Genomic DNA, 18,291 nt, shown 5'->3' with positions numbered 1-18,291 from the left:
TTTACTGAGTAAGTTGACCCAGTAAAAATCAGGCCTTATTGCTTTCTTAGCTCCGCAGTGCAGAAAATGATCTCTGGAGATACTTGTTTACAGCTTTTAAAGTTGAGCTTCCAAAAGTCTAATAACTCAAAAGGGGAGTTTAAGGTAGAACATGTTGAAGAGTGAACAGAAAAAAAGCAGGGGCCAAAGTCAAGAAAACAACCTTGATACTGAAACAATGAAAACCGAGCCTGAAGTAGACTGGTAACTCCTCACCCTAGGGAACTGTCAGGACCTACCTTAGTGAGGTTGTTGAGGAACAACGTCAAACACAAGACCACGAGCAAATGTAACGACAGTTTCCCAAGCCTCCTAAGGAGGTTTCCAGTTTTCAGATCTTTCTAGAAATTAAAAGAGTTGAGTTGTAATTCTTAAATTTTAATATAGCTTCGTGAACACTTAGGATTACTTAAGGATTTAAAGCAATGGATCATGCAACATATAAGGGAAAATATGTGGAAAATACAACCTACCAATTTCCATGTGCTTACAGTATTTTAATATTTGCAATTTGCTAAAACTACACGAATCCATTCATAAGCATAAAATGGGAAAACGTGCCCTTTGCAACCAGAGCACGGGGCCTGCCACTTCCACGGTGCTCAGGGGCACGGACAGAACCAGCCCTCCCCCCCTCGGCCCACTGCCACGCACCACGGGCGGGGCGGCCGCAGCGAGCACAAAGCAGCGGAGTCGGCCAACGGCGGGCCAGCCGTGCACGCCGATGTCCCCTAGCTTTCTTCCAGCCTCGGAAAACTTCACGAGTGTTCACGCATGACAGTATCTAGCCAGTTCACACACAGTGACGCTTACTGATAACGAGGGTGGAGAGGATGACGGATGCTAATATTTTGACCATCAACTAAAAGCCTGTTCCTGAGAGACTCTGTGAGCTGGTCGGTAGCAGCTGACAGACGCTAGTGAGGAAAAGGGTCTGCTCCCCCGAAAGCAGAGAACAAAACGCCTCCTGGAGAGCGAAGGCTCCCAAGTCCCTCCTGTGCTTGGGGCAGAGGCCGCAGGCTCGGTGCTGTTGTGAAGGGAAAACCACCGATTCTGAAAACTCTAATCAGGCACCAAAATCAAAAGATGGGGGTCAATGTGTTGAAACATGATACGTTAGGAAATGCCCCCTTATTTCCAAAGGCATCTACCTGGATTTCCGAGAGCTCGTGTTCTCTCTGAGGTGTCGGCAACCAGGGGCAGGGGCCGGGGCGCGGGGTCCGCCCCGCCAGCTGGCCTGTGCGTGTCCCTGCTCCGGTAGCACCTGCTCTGCAGCCCAGCACAGGCAGGGGTGCAAAAGCTTTCTGTTACCCCAACTTCGAACCCACGGCACTCAGGCAGGCGTCTTTGGTTAATCCCTAAATTGCATGATGACTCCAATTCTCAGAGAAATAATAAAAACGGGAATGCTAACCAGGAACTTCCCGAAAGGAAATACCAGTACTGCCTTCCTGCCTTTTAGTGGGGACTTGCTCACGCGTGTCCCTCTGAATGTTGCATAAAAATGAGGTCCCACAAACCACACTATTTATATAAAAACACTTACTGACAAGAAAAGTCCTACCTGAAGTCTTCTTACAATTAACACTGAAAGGTTAAAACTGATAAGCAGCGATCCAAGAATCATGGAATTGAAAAACTGAAGTGCGCAGACCAGGAGCAGAGCTGCGACCTGAATCACGTAGAGCCACGTCGCCTGCAACAGCCAGAGAGTCCGTGGGTGAGGCCGTCCACCCCGAGACCCAGATGCACAGAAAACACACCCACACCAGTAACACAAGCCAAACAGGAAACTAAACCACAGACTTCTGTTTACTTAATTTTAACAACACTTGACATTTTGTAACCTTAACTGGAGAGGAAACAAACTGGACGCTGTGGAGCGGAGGCGGCAAACGATGCCGCAGACACATTCCAGAGACAAGCAAGGCAGTTTGCACGCTCCCTCGTTCTCGTCTAAATTCTTTCACAGTTACGGCTGACAGCCCACCATCAGGATCTTAACGTATTCCATCACTTCCTGTTTCCCCGGTGCAGAACCACAGCAAACACCGTTTCACTGTATCTGTGTGTGTGGTTCTTCCCCCAGGGACTGAACACCTCGTGGGAGTGGGAGCAAGCACAGTGCGGCACCGAGGACATGCTGATCCTGGCAGAAACCAGCTGTGGGGACTGGCCCGCAGGGAAGTCAGGGCCATTCACACCTGCCTCAGTGCAGGCGCCGTGGGGAGCAGCAGGAGGACCACCAGGGTAGGTACGGAGATGCCAGGAGAGCGCCCCCCTCTGGGTGGAGTGAAGACTGACAGAAGCCAGCTCCGCCCACCTGGACGTAAGAAAATGCCTCACACACAAAGGAAAGAATGAAGAGCTGGTACCTCTGTCTTCTCTTTGCAATTAGGCCACTTCCTATTCATAGTGGCTTATGAAAATTTCACTGTATTCAGCAACGAACGGGGTTTCCCCCTCGCTCTGTTTCCTGACCCTGCAGGACACAGACCTGCCTCAAGCACTCAAGCATCAGGCCTCTCACGCACACGGGGGCACAAAGAAGGGTCGCAGTTCCGTGTGCCACGGGCAAGATCCTGTGGCAGGGTGACAGAGACGCACGTGGCAGCTGGTCAGAGGTCACTGTGGAGTGTGGACAAGGCTGCCAAGGGGCTGCCACACCCCACGGACTTGCTGGGAAGGTCAGCACACAGCCACACACGTCAACGGGGCTGTCACGTACATTAAAACTGGAGTCACCTTTCAAAAGGGCAGGCAGTCTGCATACTCCTGCTCCAAATAAATGTAGCAGAGGGGGGCCCCAAAACTCCAGACCTTACTCATAAAAAATACTGTGTTTATTCTCACGTTGAAGCTTCAGTCACCTTCAGTCCTCCCCATCTGATACTCTTTAGCAAAAAAAAAAGCTTCTGCAGTTTTTTGTTTCCCTCTGAGGGCTTTTTTCACCCAGGGAAACAAAACGAAGTTGCTGGGGGTGAGGGAGGGTGGGGTACGGCTTGGGGTGGGGGAGGGCAGTGGAGAGGGGTGGGGGTCATGCTGTTTTTGGTCAAAAACTGCTGACCACTCAGCCTGGTGTGGGCAGGTGCACTCGTCAGTCACCCGTCACAAAATGGGCAGAGTGTTGAGTCTCCAAAAATTCTACTGAGGCCCAGCGCAGCCTCTCGCAACAACGCCAGCTGGTCAATGACACAGGTAGGTTCCTAGAACACTCGCCTAGTCGGGGAAGCCTGGACTACGGGGGCCCGCCCCCCCCCAGAAGATAATTCCAGCTTCTCTCTCGGATCTCCCCTCATTCCATTTAACATGCAATATGCAGAATACAAGTTAAGATGGTCCCATGAGGCTGCGTGAATCGCCCCCTCCAAACACCACACTCCCGTGAGCTACGAGCAGCCCCGCCTCAGCGGTGACACCCACGTGTCACGCTCCTCCCGTGGCAGCGGTGCCCAGCGGCTGGTGGAGCTCACCTTCAGGGCCGGCAGCATGTCCAGGGAGTCCAGGGCGAAGAGTCCCAGCGCCTGCAGCAGCATCGTGAACTGATTGAACTGCCACGTCAGGCTGAAGACGAAGGTGGACACGAAAATGGTGACAAGGGCCAGCCTCTGGAAAGAGAGGGCCCGTGTGACTCGCGTGTCGCTGGTGAGGAAGAGCCTCGCACACGAGCCTCCGAGGGCGGTCACACCTCCTCGCCCGCTGCTGCCTCTGTCGTTCAAGCTCTAAACGCCCCGAGTGACACGCAGCATGTAAACACACCCATGTGCAGCATGAGCCCCGTGCCAGCACGGAGGCGACGACACGTCACGTCGCGTCCCGAGAGACACGGCTTCAGAATTCCGACAGTTTCGTAGCAACTGTGGGTGTGCTGCAGCCACAAGGGCAGACTGTGTATTTAAACAACGAAAAAGAAACCACTTTCTCTGCAAAGGAGGACAACACTCAGAAGACCACTCCGTTTAACTTAAGACACTGGGCACGGACTGAGGCCCTTCCACACGCAGAACTTGGGACGGGGTGCAGGTCACCACTTCTCAGTGCAACTAGACATTAAAAACGCAGAACGTTTTTCCTGGCTGGTGAGGCTCAGGGACTGAGTGCTGGCCTGCGAACCAAAGGGACATGAGTTCGGTTCCCAGTCAGGGCACAGGCCTGGGAAGTGAGCCAGCTCCCTACTAGCGGGTGGGTGAGAGGCCACCACACACTGATCTTTCTCTCCCTCTCTCTGGAAATAAATTTTAAAAAGTAAAAGAAAAAACGCAGGATGTTTCGTAACAACATACCTCAGACAGAGGCCGCAGGTCTGGCCTCAGGAAGTACGTGACGGCCGCCACCTGAACGGCGAAGAAGGGCAGCGCCCAGTTCTCCCGCAGCGGGACGGTGAACTCCACCCGGGTCGTGTCGACCCTGCGCAGAAGAGACTCGGTGACCACCACTGCCCTCGCGGGGACCACGCCCGGGTGTCCTGCAGTGGCAGCTATGCTGCACTGAGGACACTTAGATTCTGCTTGTTGGGTCTCGATCACTATGATCGGCACTGAGATCCAGGTCACCCATCTGCACACACGTGTTCAGGCGGTGGGCTGGGGTGGCGAACATGCGTGCCCACGCCGACTGCCTGCCACAGCTCCCACCACGGGCACCCGTGCCCTCCTCTGCGTCACACCGGGTCCTGCCCGGCCCTCGCAGACCGGGGTGCAGGCTCCCCGCCCCCTCGTGCACCCCCTCGAGGGCAGGTGCAGGTCAGATGGACCACCCAGCACACAGCAGGCACTCAGTGAATGCCTTGTATTTACTCTTCGTGCGAACAGTAAGTCTGACTCCCACCTGCTCTCGCAGGCGCGGTGCGCGAAGCCCAAATGCAGGGGCAGCGCAGCGCAGGGGGCGCCTGGGGCCACTTCGCTGTGTGTGTGCTGCTGTGAGCACAGATGCCTTGACCTCTACGTGCGCTCTCACGTGTGTTCACACTCATGAACAACAACGCACACACAAAGCATGTTGCTGAGAGCTGGGCACAGAGTAATTACTGAGTAAAGTTAAATAAAAAGTAGTTTGTTTAGGGTTATAAAATAAACGTCAGGACTTGGGTTTGAGCCGCTAAGTCTCCTATCGGCGCTGGTGCTGCTGTCGGCCGGGCCGTCTTCAGCGTGCGCCGCACGTCTGTGCCGCGGTGCGTGGAGGCAGGTGATCACAGAGGAGACCAGTCTCTCGCATCTGTGCGGCGCTTTAGGCCTCGCTCACCGCGAGTGGCACGCAGCCCTCTGCGGGCCGAGAGGGAAGGTGGCAGAGGGGCGTCTCGCACGCCTCTCTGACTCGCAGTCCAGCATTCTGCTGCTCGGCCGGGAGCGCACGCATGGAGGGCAGGAGCACACGCATGGAGGACGTCCCGCCTCACTGACCAGGGTGGGAAGACGCCACTGGGCAGAGACGCCCACATTGACTGACATGACAGAACAACTTTCTTTGAACTGGAAACGAAGAAACGTCACGTTTGCGCACGTTTACAGGGAGAGGCGCGCCGGTTCCAGCTCACCTGTTGGTGACGTACCAGGAGGCGGCCAGCAGTCCTGCCAGCCACGTGCCACTGAGGAGCCAGCTGGTCACGTAAAGGGCTGCAACGTAGATCGCTTGGAGTCCAAATAAGGTGTAAATATAAAAGTAAACTGGCTCTAGATATTTCTGTGGAAGGGAACAGTAACGAGACCCATTAGGGGAGCCCCAGTCCTCCCCTTGCCGTCCCGGAAGCTGACTCCCAGCGCCCAGCCCATGGTGCTGCACACGCGGGAAGGGGGAGCGGTCCCGGGAACCTGGCTTCGCTCCTTGGGTACAGCCAACTGTGCCCAGTTTCACTCGAGAGTGGTCGCTGTGACTTGCTAACCTTCCAATGTTTTTATTCCAAAGGTAAGTCAGGAGAGCTCACATGTTTGTACACAAAAATACTTATTACTTCGAGCCTGCCTGCATATATATATATATATATATATATATGTCAGGGAGCGTCCACCCGCACAAAATATCTTACAAAACACAAATAAAAAGCCAAGTTCGCAGCATGTGTGAAGATGATTCAGATGTGGCGGCTTCGCACCAAGCCCATGCAGGTGGAGACCAGAGTCACGGACCCTGCAGTCCGCCCCACTCCTGGCTCGGGGACGTCGCACACATACCTGCACGGGCAGCGCTCTGTACAGAATACTGAGGAAAACCTCCTGGTAAATGTTCATTCGCTGAAGGAGGTTGATTGTCCTCATAGATTCAGTCTTGTTGTCATACATTAAGCCACGAAAACCTAAGGTTAATCATTGAAAAATTAGGAAAAATAATTGCTACTAAAGTTATTTATTCCTTCATTCACAAGCGTCCGTGGGCTCTGCAGAATGGGCCCCTGAAGTGGCGGCCTCCACACCCCAGCCAGGACCGGAGCCCCAGCCCCAGGCCCACCCCCACCGGCCGGACAGCCGGACAGCCGGACAGCTGGACAGCCGGCACACAAGAGGGCACCCAGGGCTATGGCAAAACCCAGGAAGTGGGAAACTCTGACTAGTAGATGAACTGGTGTTTTCAACAAAAAACGGTAAGAATAGATGGAGAGAAACCTACAGACTAAAAGACACAGAGACAGAGCGACAACGGTGGTGTGTGGCCTGTGTCCGGATCTGGAAACCCCGGTGAGACACCGACACCACGGCAGGGCTGCCTCCACCTCCCGTCCGCGTGGAAGTTTACGGAAGAGCGGCCTTCACAGCTGACAGTGGCCTTCGGACGGGAGACAGGCACTCGCCTCCCAGCCCAGCGCCACCGCGTCTCCGCACTGGGGCCTGGCGCGTCTGTCGCGGACACTGACCGACAACCCCGCTGGATAAACATGCCACCTTTTCTTTTATTTCTGCAGGGGCAGTGGAGGCTGCGTGTGAGGTGGGAGTGGTGTCGGGCCCCAGGCCACCCCACCGGAGGCCACAGCCCAGAAGGGGGGAGCCTGGGCAGTGGGCGTGCGAGGACCGTCTCCACGCACACTGCTGACTCCTGGCCAGCCAGCAGGCACGGCCCCACTCTGCAGGAAGCTCCCCTCCGGCTGCCTCTCTGGGACCCACCACACCTCAGGCCACCAGACCCTGGGGCAGGAAAAGGCTTTCCACGGCACAGAGCTCCTGCTGACAGACACAGGAGGAGGGACGGGACCAGACTGCCCCTGTGGCCCTGCTGAGATCCTGGGTCTGAGCAATGATCCCGAAAGAGCTGGGGGCCGATCACCCGATCGCGGGTAAAACTGCCCGTCTACCCAGGGACGGCCTGACGGGCTCCTACGGCACAGAGAGGAAGATGACGGGTCTGGGGTCTCACTATGACCAGAAGAGAGTGCAGCACCGCACCTGCGGGCCCGAGTCACCGTCAGGGCGGGCGCTCCTCGGGCGCCCTCTGGCTCTAAATGCTGAGAGGCAGTGACGGAAGGGCACCGGGACCACTGGGGTTTTCGTGTGTGACCCACATGCTCCTCCCAGACACTGCTCCCGTCCCTGCAGAGACACCTCCCAAATGGTCTGAGGGGAGTCGGCTGCGGCACCGAGAAACTGCGAACAGACTGAGTCTGGGGTGGAGCAGAGCCGGGAGGCAAGGACAGGGGGGCTCCGTGAGGGACCACACGGCTTCCCCAGAGCAGACGCTGCCGTGGACAGACTGCCGCCTCCCGAGGAAAGACGCCCGGCGCCCACCGCAGTTACCTTGCAGGAGGCTGGGCGCCTGCAGCATCTGCTTGTAGTAGGAGTAGTACAGGCCACACTCGGTCCGGAAGGAGATCTCCCGCTCCACCTCCTGCAATGAAGGGAGGCCACCGTCTGCAGCCCTCCTGGGCTCTAGCATCTATGGTCACTATGGAAATGGGGCCCAGGGCTACAGCTTAAAAGGAAAAGAAACTGAAAACACAGCCTCAGGAAATCTTGGCCAATGAGAACGGCAGAAGGCTGGTCGCTGCCGAAGCCGCGTGTGCGTCACAGGGAGGGGTTTACTGTGCTGTCCTCTCTGCTGCTGTGCATGGTTGAGATTTTCCGCAACAAAGCATTTAAAAAAACAGAGGCAACTAGTTCTGTTCAGTTGGTGTCTCAGAGTTAACGCTTTTCTTGTATTTCACACAAATTAAAACTTAGAAAACACACAGCGCCATTCTCACAGAACGTTGGCGAGAGACAGAACAGAAACAGCATTGAAAGTCCCCCAAGGAGCCTTGCACGTCCCTCTGGTCTCTCCCCCACCCCCTCCCTCCATCATCAATAAGCATGTCCTCGGGTGGGAGTAAAAAAACCAAAGGAGAACTGTAACTGCATCAGACACCTGCTCACAGCAGCACACGAGAGGGGCGCTCCCTCGGTGAACGGGGCACACCTTTCCCATGCGGGCTTTCCGCTGACAAATGGAGAAGCATTTGTGTAGGAAAATGGATATGAGAAACTTAAACCACTTCTACGTAATGGGTCAGTTGTAGGAGAACTAAAATGTAAAGCCACAGCTGTTAGTCAATTGGGTTGTGAGATGCTTTTCATAAAATTTAAACCATTCGTGTAACATATGCAGGCTACTGGTCGTGAGGCTGAAGAAGTTTCTGGAATGATCGCGTTAATACTCTCAGGTCTTACATTTTACACGTATACAGATATGCATGTTCACATACGTGAAAACACGACACCAGTGAACAGAGCACTGCGGTCTGTGTCACAACTCCGTCCTCCGCACCTGCGTTCCACCCTCCAGGCCTGGAGTCTGCCGCGTGTTGCCCCCCTGCCCCCGCCGACCCTAACCCGACCCCACCCCGCAAACCCGCCTCCTGGGGAAGGTGGGGCCTGGCCCCGCGGACCAGCCCCTGGCAGCTCCCCTGCTGCCAGCCACGTTTCGGGCGGTAATAAATACTTCACTGAAAGAACCACTCGTGCCCTTTACCTGAAAATCACTTACTTCTTCCACCTTTAAATATCTCTGCTATCAGTTCATGAATAATGCATTGAAGAAATACACAAGTATTTAAGAGTATAAAAATCCAATCACTGGTCTTGAAAAACAAACTGTTATATTCTATCTTTGTTAACTCTAGAAAAAAAACGGGAGCGTGGGGAGGGCAGCAAACCTCATGCGCTGAGCTTCCTTTCACAGAAAATGAACGTGGCTGGGAAAGACCGACGGTGACTACAAGGCTCGGGCGGGTTCTGAGAGTCTGTCATTAGCACAGGTGCTTTGTAAAAGGACAACACGAAACGGGGTGGCTTGTTCAGCTGCTACATTTGCTACTGACTTGAGACGTTGCCTTCCATGGCAGCAAAGGCTGCACTTCTTAGCAGCCTGGTCCCTGCATCCACTTTCATTTCAGCTGCCGAGAAAGCCGGCCGTTGCTCTGGTAACACAGAACTGGCCTGCTGCCGCTCCCGTCTAGATGCTACCTGAACCACCATTGGCTTCCTTCAATGCAAATAAAAAGAAAACATTAAGTTTAATTACATTCCTCTTCTTCTCTCCAGCTGCCTTAAAAACATTTTAAGCCTCACCCAAGGACACTTTTCCACTGCTTTTAGGCATGTGCCCTGACCAGGAATTGAACCTGCAACCTTTCAGTTGTGAGACGACGCTCCAACCACCTGAGCCACACCAGGCTCTCCGGCTGCCCTAACGTGTTCGCAGCATGCTGTCTTCCCTGGGACATTCTGACATCGAACCTACACCCGCCAATCAGACTGGACAGCTGCAGCACGGTCCTCACCCGCAGCTTCTTCCCCAGCTCGGTCTGAGAGTAAAAAGCTGACTTCATAAAGGTGGGGGGCAAACACCACTCGAAGCACTGAGAGCAGAGAGCTTGGTGACCCCCCCCTTAACACACCCGGAATGTGCACAGAGCAGAGGGCCGTAATTAGCAAAGATGCATCCACACATGATGAATCGGTGATCTTGGCACCAGCTGCACAGAGCCAAATGCTATACTTTATCAGACAGACATCTGCAAGTTTTACATCTGCTTCCTGCTAAGAGAACATCTGCTTCACTCATTCAAGCACTTCCCCAGTTTTACGGCGATTTATACTTCGCCTGGTGGGCTGCGCCAAGGCCTGGGCACAGCGGCGGGCGCTGCTTCAAACGCTGCTGAAGGAGCACGCACTTCCAACTGTGTCTGCGCCGGCTCCACAGGAGGGCGGTGCTGGGAGAAAGCGCTCGAGTCTCCCCCAAAGGTGACGCCAGAGGACGTGGGGAGACAAAGGAAGTGCGTTCTTCAGGAACTGCACAGCTGACGCTGTCCTGCAGCGGTGTGTCAAGGGACGTAACCAAAGCGCCAGGAGGGAAAAGCACCAAGAAGAAAAATGGCGGCTTGGTGTGAATGGTCTGCACCTTCAGCAACACAAAGCGGACAAGCCCTTTCAGAGGAACGACGCTAAGTTTGCAAAGGAAACGTATCACTAGTTTCTAAACCCTCATGTACATAACTTTTGTTTATAAAATCTGCCCCTAAAATTGCAGGGCTGCAGCTAGTGGGGCTGCAGCTAGTGGGGCTGCAGCTAGTGGGGGAGCCATGGGAAGACTGCCCTTGTAAACACAACCTGTTTCCGATTAGGTCACCTCCCAGAAACAGCGGCTCCCCAGGCCTGGCCCTCAGCGCAGAGCCACACACATACGCATGGGCTGTCTGGTTGAGTGCACACCCCTCTGTTAGATGAACGACTCCTGCCCTCGAGGGGACAAGCCGCAGCGAGAGAGTGGCCGAGCTCTGAGGCGCTGGGACTGCCGCGGATGTGCCTGGGCTCCCACGGGGTGGCCACCAGCCCCAGGCCTGCTGTGGCTGCCACCTGAGGACAGACCCTGTACATTCTCAAGGCTCCTTGCTTTGCAAGATCGTCCAACAGGAAGACGTGCAACTTCTGTAACATCCAGTGCATAGCAGAGTGACAGTGGAAAAGGTTAAAATAAGGAAAAGCAGACGTAAGAAAACTGGGTGACCCGAGTGCTTTTAGCCAATTGAGAATCACCTTCCTTGTCACTGAACCCTTACTTGCTGGGGAAACAAAATGTTGTAAGAATTTAGTCCTTGAGCCCACGAGTTCATTTTTCAACGAGAAAGAATGATGCGTTTTTAAAAAGGAAGACAACCTCAAGGGAAGAGCAGCGTCAGTCGGACAGAACAGACTCTGCCCGAACCATCCCACTGGCCTCCCCACGGGACTCCGTGCTCCTGGCTGGGCTCTGCGTCCTCCGAGGACTCGTCCCCTCGTCCCACAGACGCAGTCTGAGCAGCCAGTGACAAGCACGCTTCTGCGGGGGGTTCGGCAGGGAACAGAGACACAGACCTCTGTGCTCCAGGAGTTTACAGTCTGGAGCAAACAAGTAAAACGCAGCGAGTGGAGTGGACACTGGGAGAGGGGGGAGGGAGCACAGGGCAGGCCTGGCCGAGGAAGGACAACTGAACGGAGGCCTGGGGAGGAGAGGCCTGAGCGTCTGGAAAGAGGCTCCTGGTTGGACAGACGGCCCTCCACCCCGCCCTGACGGACAAGGAGGGAGGGGGCAGCCAGCGATCAGGGAGGCTGCTGCGCCCCCTGAGCTTCCTGCACATGTCCCTTCCCTGGGACACATCTTTCCCCGCCCTGCCCAGCTCCCCCTGCCCCTCCTCAGGTCTCAGTGACGTCACGTCAGCCAGGACACTCCCGGCCCCCAACCCTCCCACCTGACCCCACAGCGTCAGCCGAGCACAGCGCCAACACAATGGGAGTGCGGCCGCCCACTGGCCTGCGTCTCACTCGAGGGCGGCTGCGTGAAGACAGGGGCCTGTCCTGCCGGGTGGCGCTGCTGCCACTGACAACGGTGCCTGCTGGGACATGGCGGGCGCTGAGCGCACACTCACCAGGTTCAAGTCTGCTGGCAAATTCCGAAGGCTTTGTTACTCCTTCCAGGGGCCCAGTGTTTAAATCCAAGTTACCCACAAACCAGATGCTCAATAACGAGCAGGCAGCAGTATAATGAAAGTAACAGGAGAAAAATCAAGAGTGCCTGGGTGTCTGGATGACGGGGTGCACTCGGCTGAGGCTGCTACCAAGGCCACGCCTGAGCTTTAGATCAGAGAACCAAACAGACAGTTTACAGTTCAGTCACCCGGTCTCCGCGGCCCGTCTCCCGATCCCACAGTCACCAGCACTTGAGTTCAGCTGTGCACCCCCCCCACAGGGGTATGTGAGCCTGGATTCAAAACACTTGTGTTAATGAGTAAGCATTGACCTGCTTTAATCTAGGGAATCTCTTTATAGTCACTCCATTTTAAAGAGATAAAGGTGAGTAGTTTCCCTTAAGGAAAACTAGCAATTGTCACCGAGGGATAAGAGCTGTGACTCTCTGCTGTCACAACCACTTGTATAAAGGTGTGTCCACACAGGCTGCACCGTCAGCTGCTGGAAATCAGTCAGCCGCATCGAATCTGTCATTTCAACAACGAAAGCTCCAAGTATTCTGGGAAGCTCTCTATGAGCACTGCCCTCGGACTCCTCACTGATTCTTCTGACTATTCTCAGATCATAAATCTTTGCCTTCAGAAGGTGAATTTCATCTTTGTAAGCAACTAGCATCAGAGGCCTCAGTAGTGAGCAAGGTCAAAGATCACGACACTCTGGATCAAATCAAGGGATGTTTGGTTCAAAGGCACTGCCAGTGTGTAACTTTCCTTGCAAATACACTTGTGAAAACAATGTCTAATGAAAAAAAATCTAGAAATGCTCGAAAAGAGAGAAGAAAGACAAGAGGCAACTGGTGTTTAAAACATCGCAGGCCCTCCTGGGAGCGTGATGAGTGAGACATGGGCGCTCCGTGGCCCTTGGCGCGGAAGGCACAGCTCAGAGCAGCACCTTCTGAACCGCTCTCCTTTTGTTTTTCTAAACTGTACCCATGAGAAGAATTCTGCCTGGGACCCTATCTGCACACACACACACACAGAAGTGAGAGCCTGTCCCCAAGAGCACCAGACCCACGGGGGAGGCCTCGCCCCCAGCCCTGAGGGCACCGGTTGCGCAATCCCGGATGACAGGCACTGCTTCTGCGCTGCTGCTGCGTCACCAGTGACGAAACTCACTCGACTGTGAACATTCTGACCTTATTTCACCCTCACAAACAAGCCTTTTTACTCCACAGCCAAACTTTCAGAGACTAGCTTCTCCGGGGGAAGCCGCATGGCGTGGGCCCTCCCAGGGCACACGGAGGAGCCCAGCACGCAGAGAGCCCGTACCTTGATGTTCGAAAACCACAGGTCATTTTCATGTAGAGTGGCCAGGTAAACAGAGGTCAGCACTCCAGCACAAAGGGCTACGGCTCCACCGGCTATGAGTGACAGGACCTTCCAGAGTCTTCTCCTGGTACAAACTCCTGGAAAAGCCAGACAGACAACTAAGTCAGTAAAGACCTGAACGGTCCTGCCTCAGACCGCCACGTCTGCTGCGTCCCAGCTGCCCAGCACTGGGGAACCGTGCCCGCCCGCAGCAGACGGCCAGGGCTCCTCCTGTGACCTCCAGCCAGCGCCCACCCGCTCACCGCAGCCTTCCCCGCTGTGTCTAACCACATGCATCCGTCCTGCCCACTGGGACATGGGCTTCTTGAGGAGTTGTCTTCCCCACCTGAACACCCAGGGCCTGTGTTTGGCACAGTTCAGTGACCACAGTGTATCTACTAAGTTTGTGAGACAGAGGAACAAACGGGTTCCATGTCGAGGAGGTAAAGTCCACCTACAATTTGTGATCCAGTCACCATTTGACCAGTAACTCTAAGTCCAACCAAAAAGAGTAGAGGAGAAAATTTCAGGAATCTGACTGAAAATAAAGAATAAAATATGTCTGATTCCTGTTTCAATGTTAGTGAAACGAGACCCCTGCCCTCAGGCCAGGCTGCCAGTGTGGCCAGCAGAGGCCAGGCAAGGGGACCATTGCTCCAGACAGTCGCCAGCCCCAAGCAACACGGCGAGACACCAGGCCCTCCTCCTCGGAGCTGTGCCCTGGCTTCTGCCATCAGGACAGCAGAGCCCTGTTACTGCGCTGCAAGCAGATCACTCGTCAGATGGAAACATCAGGGCATTAGCCCATGTTTCCCCGAGGTTAAGTCTCACTGCATTTTTACCTGTGGGAGGGACAGTTCACAAGCAGAAATGAAAGCAGCCTCACATGCCACTTTGTCACCTACCAGACGGCAACTCCCGTTCCAACGTCACACTCTCCTGCTGGGCTGTGCCACCCTCAGACACTTCTGAGGCTTTGGCTCCTTTTCTTTGCCTGATGGACATCATGGTGTCAAAGGCTCTGGTGCATGGTTCTCCCCACGGCTCCTGCAGGCAGCGCAGAGGAAATGCTACCCACGGGCCAGGACCTGCCACGGCCTCAGCCCCAGCGCACCCTGGGCACAGGCAACCTTCCTGGCCCCTTTCCCATCTTCCCTTCACATCTCCACCAGCCAGCAACTCTGCACTCAACACAAGAACCTATGGATGATGTGTTTGTGAGCACACTGGCCGGAGCAGGAGGCAGGGATGCCCTGGAGACGCTAGCAGCCCCGGCCCTCCTCCCTGCCTGAGCCCCCTGCCACTGTGCAGTGCCACCTGTGTCCTGCACATTATTCACACAGCTGCATGCCACTGAGGAGTCCCACAAGCTTGTCGTGGGCCTGGTGGTGAAAACCTGAACCACGGGTTGTGTCCTGCGTGGATTTCATCGCCCGTGCTCCCTAACAGCCCGAGTGGAGAGCGGGGCCGGCTGTAGGGCTTTGGGCGCGTTATGACTCCCTAAAGGCAAAGAGCTTGCTCCGTGGAAAAGAACCGATCCATGTGATGCCATTCATTCACTCGCTCGTTCATTCGTCCATTCGCTCATTAATTCATTCCTCTGTCGGTTCGTTCACTCCTCTGTCCACTCGCTCATTCACGCCCTCGTCCACACAAAACCACGCACCCCACGCGCACACGGGACGAACTCAGAAGCGCAGGTTCGGAGCTGTGGGTCCCCTCAAAGCAGGCGCACGGGCTGTGGAAGCCCCACAGCGGCCACGCTCGGGGCGCCACAACAGCGGACACACACCCCACGCGGGGCCGCTGTGACAGCCGCGCCGACAGAGGCCTCCGGTTCCGGAGAAGTTCCGGCGCGCGGCAAGCAAGGGACGAAGCGGTGTCGGATCACTGCCGACCAGCACGGCCGGGTCCCCGGAGCACAGACCTGTGCTCGGCGGTCCACGCGCCGCTCCAGGCGCTGCAGGACCGGTGGGCGGGGCGCCGAGGGCAGAGAGCGAGGGCCGGGGATGACCCGGGGCCGTAGAACGTCGCGCAACGCCCGGAAATGGGGCCGGCGGACGTCGGCGGCCCGCCGAGGGCGCGGAGGAGAAGCTGGGCCACTGCGGCCGCGCCCATAGGTTTCCGCAGCCGTCCGTCAACACGGCCCGCTCCTCACGGCGTCCTATTCCCGCCCCGTGCTTGCAGGCCGGAAGGAAACGCCGCATTTCCGGCCGCCACCAGCAATCCACCGGCCGGAAAAGAAGCAGCGCGCTTCCGGTCACCATTGCCGGCGGAGGGAACGCCTCTCCGGCAGGAGTGCAGGGAACCTCTCCTGGCGCCCGCGTCCCGATCCTCCAGCTGGCGGGTGCGGAAGGCGCGGCCCGGGGGTGAGGGGATCGAGGAGAAAGGACTCACGGACGTGGGCAAATGTGGGTTGATTGCGGGACGAGGGAGGAGGAGGGTATAAGGGGTTTAAATGGTAACGGAAAAAATAAAAAGTTCAAAAAAAGAAACGAATGCAGCTTCAGATCTGAACCACGACCTGCTGCACATTTTCTCAGCCTGAACTAGGAGTTTCTCACACATTTGTGGCGGGAAATGCTGGGTTTAGACCGGACTGCAGATACAAACACAAGCGTGAGATGTGACAGATGTGCCTAGTTCAAGAAAGCTCATTATTTCTAAAACAGAGATACGAACAGGCGTGAAACGTGTAGGAAAAGCAAGAATCTGCAGACGCGCACTGTAGTGACAACAGCCTTTAATGATGCTATTAGGTCCCAACAGAAGCCTGAGAAATGAATAATTTTTACTTCGTGGAGGGTCTCTGAAGGTCACAATTCCCCTCTGTGAACACATTTAAGATGGCATAATTTATTACTATAAATTAAAAACATTCTGATGCCAATGGCAATGACATAGCTTTATTTTTCCTTTTAATAAAGGTAAGAAGTTAGAAAAATAAAATAATCTGAGCTCATTACTCTAATTTGTGTTAATAAAACCCACCTTAGAATGTCCTTTTAAACAAAGACCCCACACACCCCGTTATCACTGTCCAAGTATCCTTCTTACATCCAGTTTTGCAAACTGTTACCATCCAAGTCCTTTAACGCCTGCATTAAGTTACGAGTAAAAAGACACCAACATTTGGGGATTTCCTCATATAATGCTAAGGGTTTACATGAGGTGTTTAAATTTAAAGCAAGATCTAGAATAATGTATCTTTCTAAGGCAATTTAAACCATGATTACCATTACTGAAAAAGATCAGATTAAAAACCCAAATATGCCACAATCTTACCAATACTTCGCAGTTTGAATGAGAATACTAGATACAGGGCATGTACCAATGGGCCCCCCAGAAAAGCGACGCCTGCACCCCCGCAGCGTAGGAGGCACACTGGATCCCGTCGCCCATGCCAAAACCTAGAAATGGTGCATGCATCATAGACAGCTGGATTCTGAGACACAAACCCAGACGCAACCTAATTTAGCCAACTGTATAGCACCAATTAAAAGTCTTCTCCAGGAACTTGTGGGGCCAAAAATGTCCGTTTTACACTGTGCTGCACTTGGGACAAGGTCTCTGCAAGAGAATTACTTTCTCTAATGCTGCCATGTCACCAACATTCACCAAAGCCACCTGCAGCCACACCCAACCCAGGGACGTGGCTCAACTCACAGGAGCCATTCACCATGGAAGGTGCATCAGAGATGCTTTGCTTTATATCCTGTATTTGTCACCTAAGGGGGGTGGACTGGCCACCTGGTCCCCTGCACCAGTTAGATGTGTGGGTACGTAACCACACTGCACTTTCGCCCACAGTGCTGAACCGGTGGGGTGGAGACCATGCCACTGAAACTGGCAGTTGGCATGGGCGGAGAACAAGACGGTACTGTTTACAGCCATCAGTTATTACTTAATTGTACATTATTCTAAACAAATCGTGTGTGGCTTTAAATAGCAAAGACGATGACACGAATTATGGATGGGGTCTGTGGGATACCAGGAACACTTTATAACAATTACAAAGAACTGAATAATATGATTTAGTCCAAAGACAGCGCTATAAAGCTTTTCTTTCTGGGAGCTTTCTGTAGTTCAACACCCCCCCCCCAAGCACTGTCCAATGGCAGTGTGACATGTAAAACTCTCTAGTTGCTACATTAAAAAACAAACTGGTGAAGTGAGTTTTAATGACTTTAACCCCAAATATCATTTCATCATGGAAACCAATGTAAAAAGCAACTGAGACACCTCCTGCTGTTTTGAACTGAGTCTCTGAGACCACTTGCGTGCACGCATGCACACGCGTCATCCCTCCGTGCTCCACAGCCCTGTGTGGCTGGTGCCACCAAACCACACCGTCTGGACCCTCAAGGCCGGGACTTGAGGGAATCTGGAGCTTAGAGCAGAGCATTAGAGCTTGGTTCTTGGGAGATGGGGGAGGGGACTGTTGCCTGTAGGGAGACAGGACGAGGGGTCACAGCTGTGGTGAGGGAACACAGGGCCTCAGACATGGGCGCAAGGGGACAACCAGACCGACAATCCAAGCAGATGGTGTTCAATACACTGACCAACGCCACAAGTGTGATGTGAGGAGACACTGATGCAGACCACAAGGTGACCGAGGGGTGGGCACCGGTGTCACCTTTACCTCCAGTGGCAAACACCGAGTCATGGATAGAGCTGCTTTTACACACTCGGACTACACAGGAGTTTCAAGCATGTAAGGGTGTGATCTGGAAGATTGAATGAAGAACCATGTAGCCAAGAAAGAGTGACACAGTTAGATTGAAATTTCACAGTGATTATAATGACCTAAATGCGCTTTCTGGTCCCTCTGTAGAACACAGGTTGACACCATCAGCAATTTAACAAGTGACCAGGGGGAATCACAATCCTTCGTTGGGACATTCAAGACCTAAACCCAACTTTCTAAGTGATCAGATCAGCATTTCCAAGATGAGCATGTGTATAACCTTTGGCTAGTAAAA

At 54.2% G+C, this 18,291-nt stretch overlaps 1 protein-coding gene across 7 annotated transcripts in view; it reads right to left on the bottom strand.

The window, feature by feature from the left end:
• The window catches only part of DPY19L3 (dpy-19 like C-mannosyltransferase 3), a 30,866-nt gene extending 15,459 nt beyond the window's left edge, over positions 1-15,407 (bottom strand). The window contains exons 1-10 of one of the 7 annotated variants that reach the window (XM_037142894.2): positions 15,237-15,406; positions 14,215-14,356; positions 13,271-13,407; positions 7,758-7,848; positions 6,207-6,328; positions 5,573-5,718; positions 4,323-4,446; positions 3,513-3,647; positions 1,604-1,735; positions 279-380 (exon numbers count right to left, since the gene is read on the bottom strand). In XM_037142894.2, the coding sequence (XP_036998789.2) occupies positions 279-380; positions 1,604-1,735; positions 3,513-3,647; positions 4,323-4,446; positions 5,573-5,718; positions 6,207-6,328; positions 7,758-7,848; positions 13,271-13,407; positions 14,215-14,317 (1,092 nt within the window). In that variant the 5' untranslated portion in view covers positions 14,318-14,356; positions 15,237-15,406. The other 6 variants (XM_037142886.2, XM_037142902.2, XM_053672211.1 and 3 more) reach the window with 6 other exon arrangements.
• Positions 15,408-18,291: the final 2,884 nt, after the last annotated feature.

Source organism: Artibeus jamaicensis, unplaced genomic scaffold (genome assembly GCF_021234435.1).
Source record: "Artibeus jamaicensis isolate MK-2021 breed Jamaican fruit bat unplaced genomic scaffold, CSHL_Jam_final contig_755, whole genome shotgun sequence".
Lineage (NCBI taxonomy): Eukaryota > Metazoa > Chordata > Mammalia > Chiroptera > Phyllostomidae > Artibeus > Artibeus jamaicensis.
Note: the sequence above shows the minus strand (reverse complement) of the source record. Positions and strands in the feature narration are given on the sequence as shown.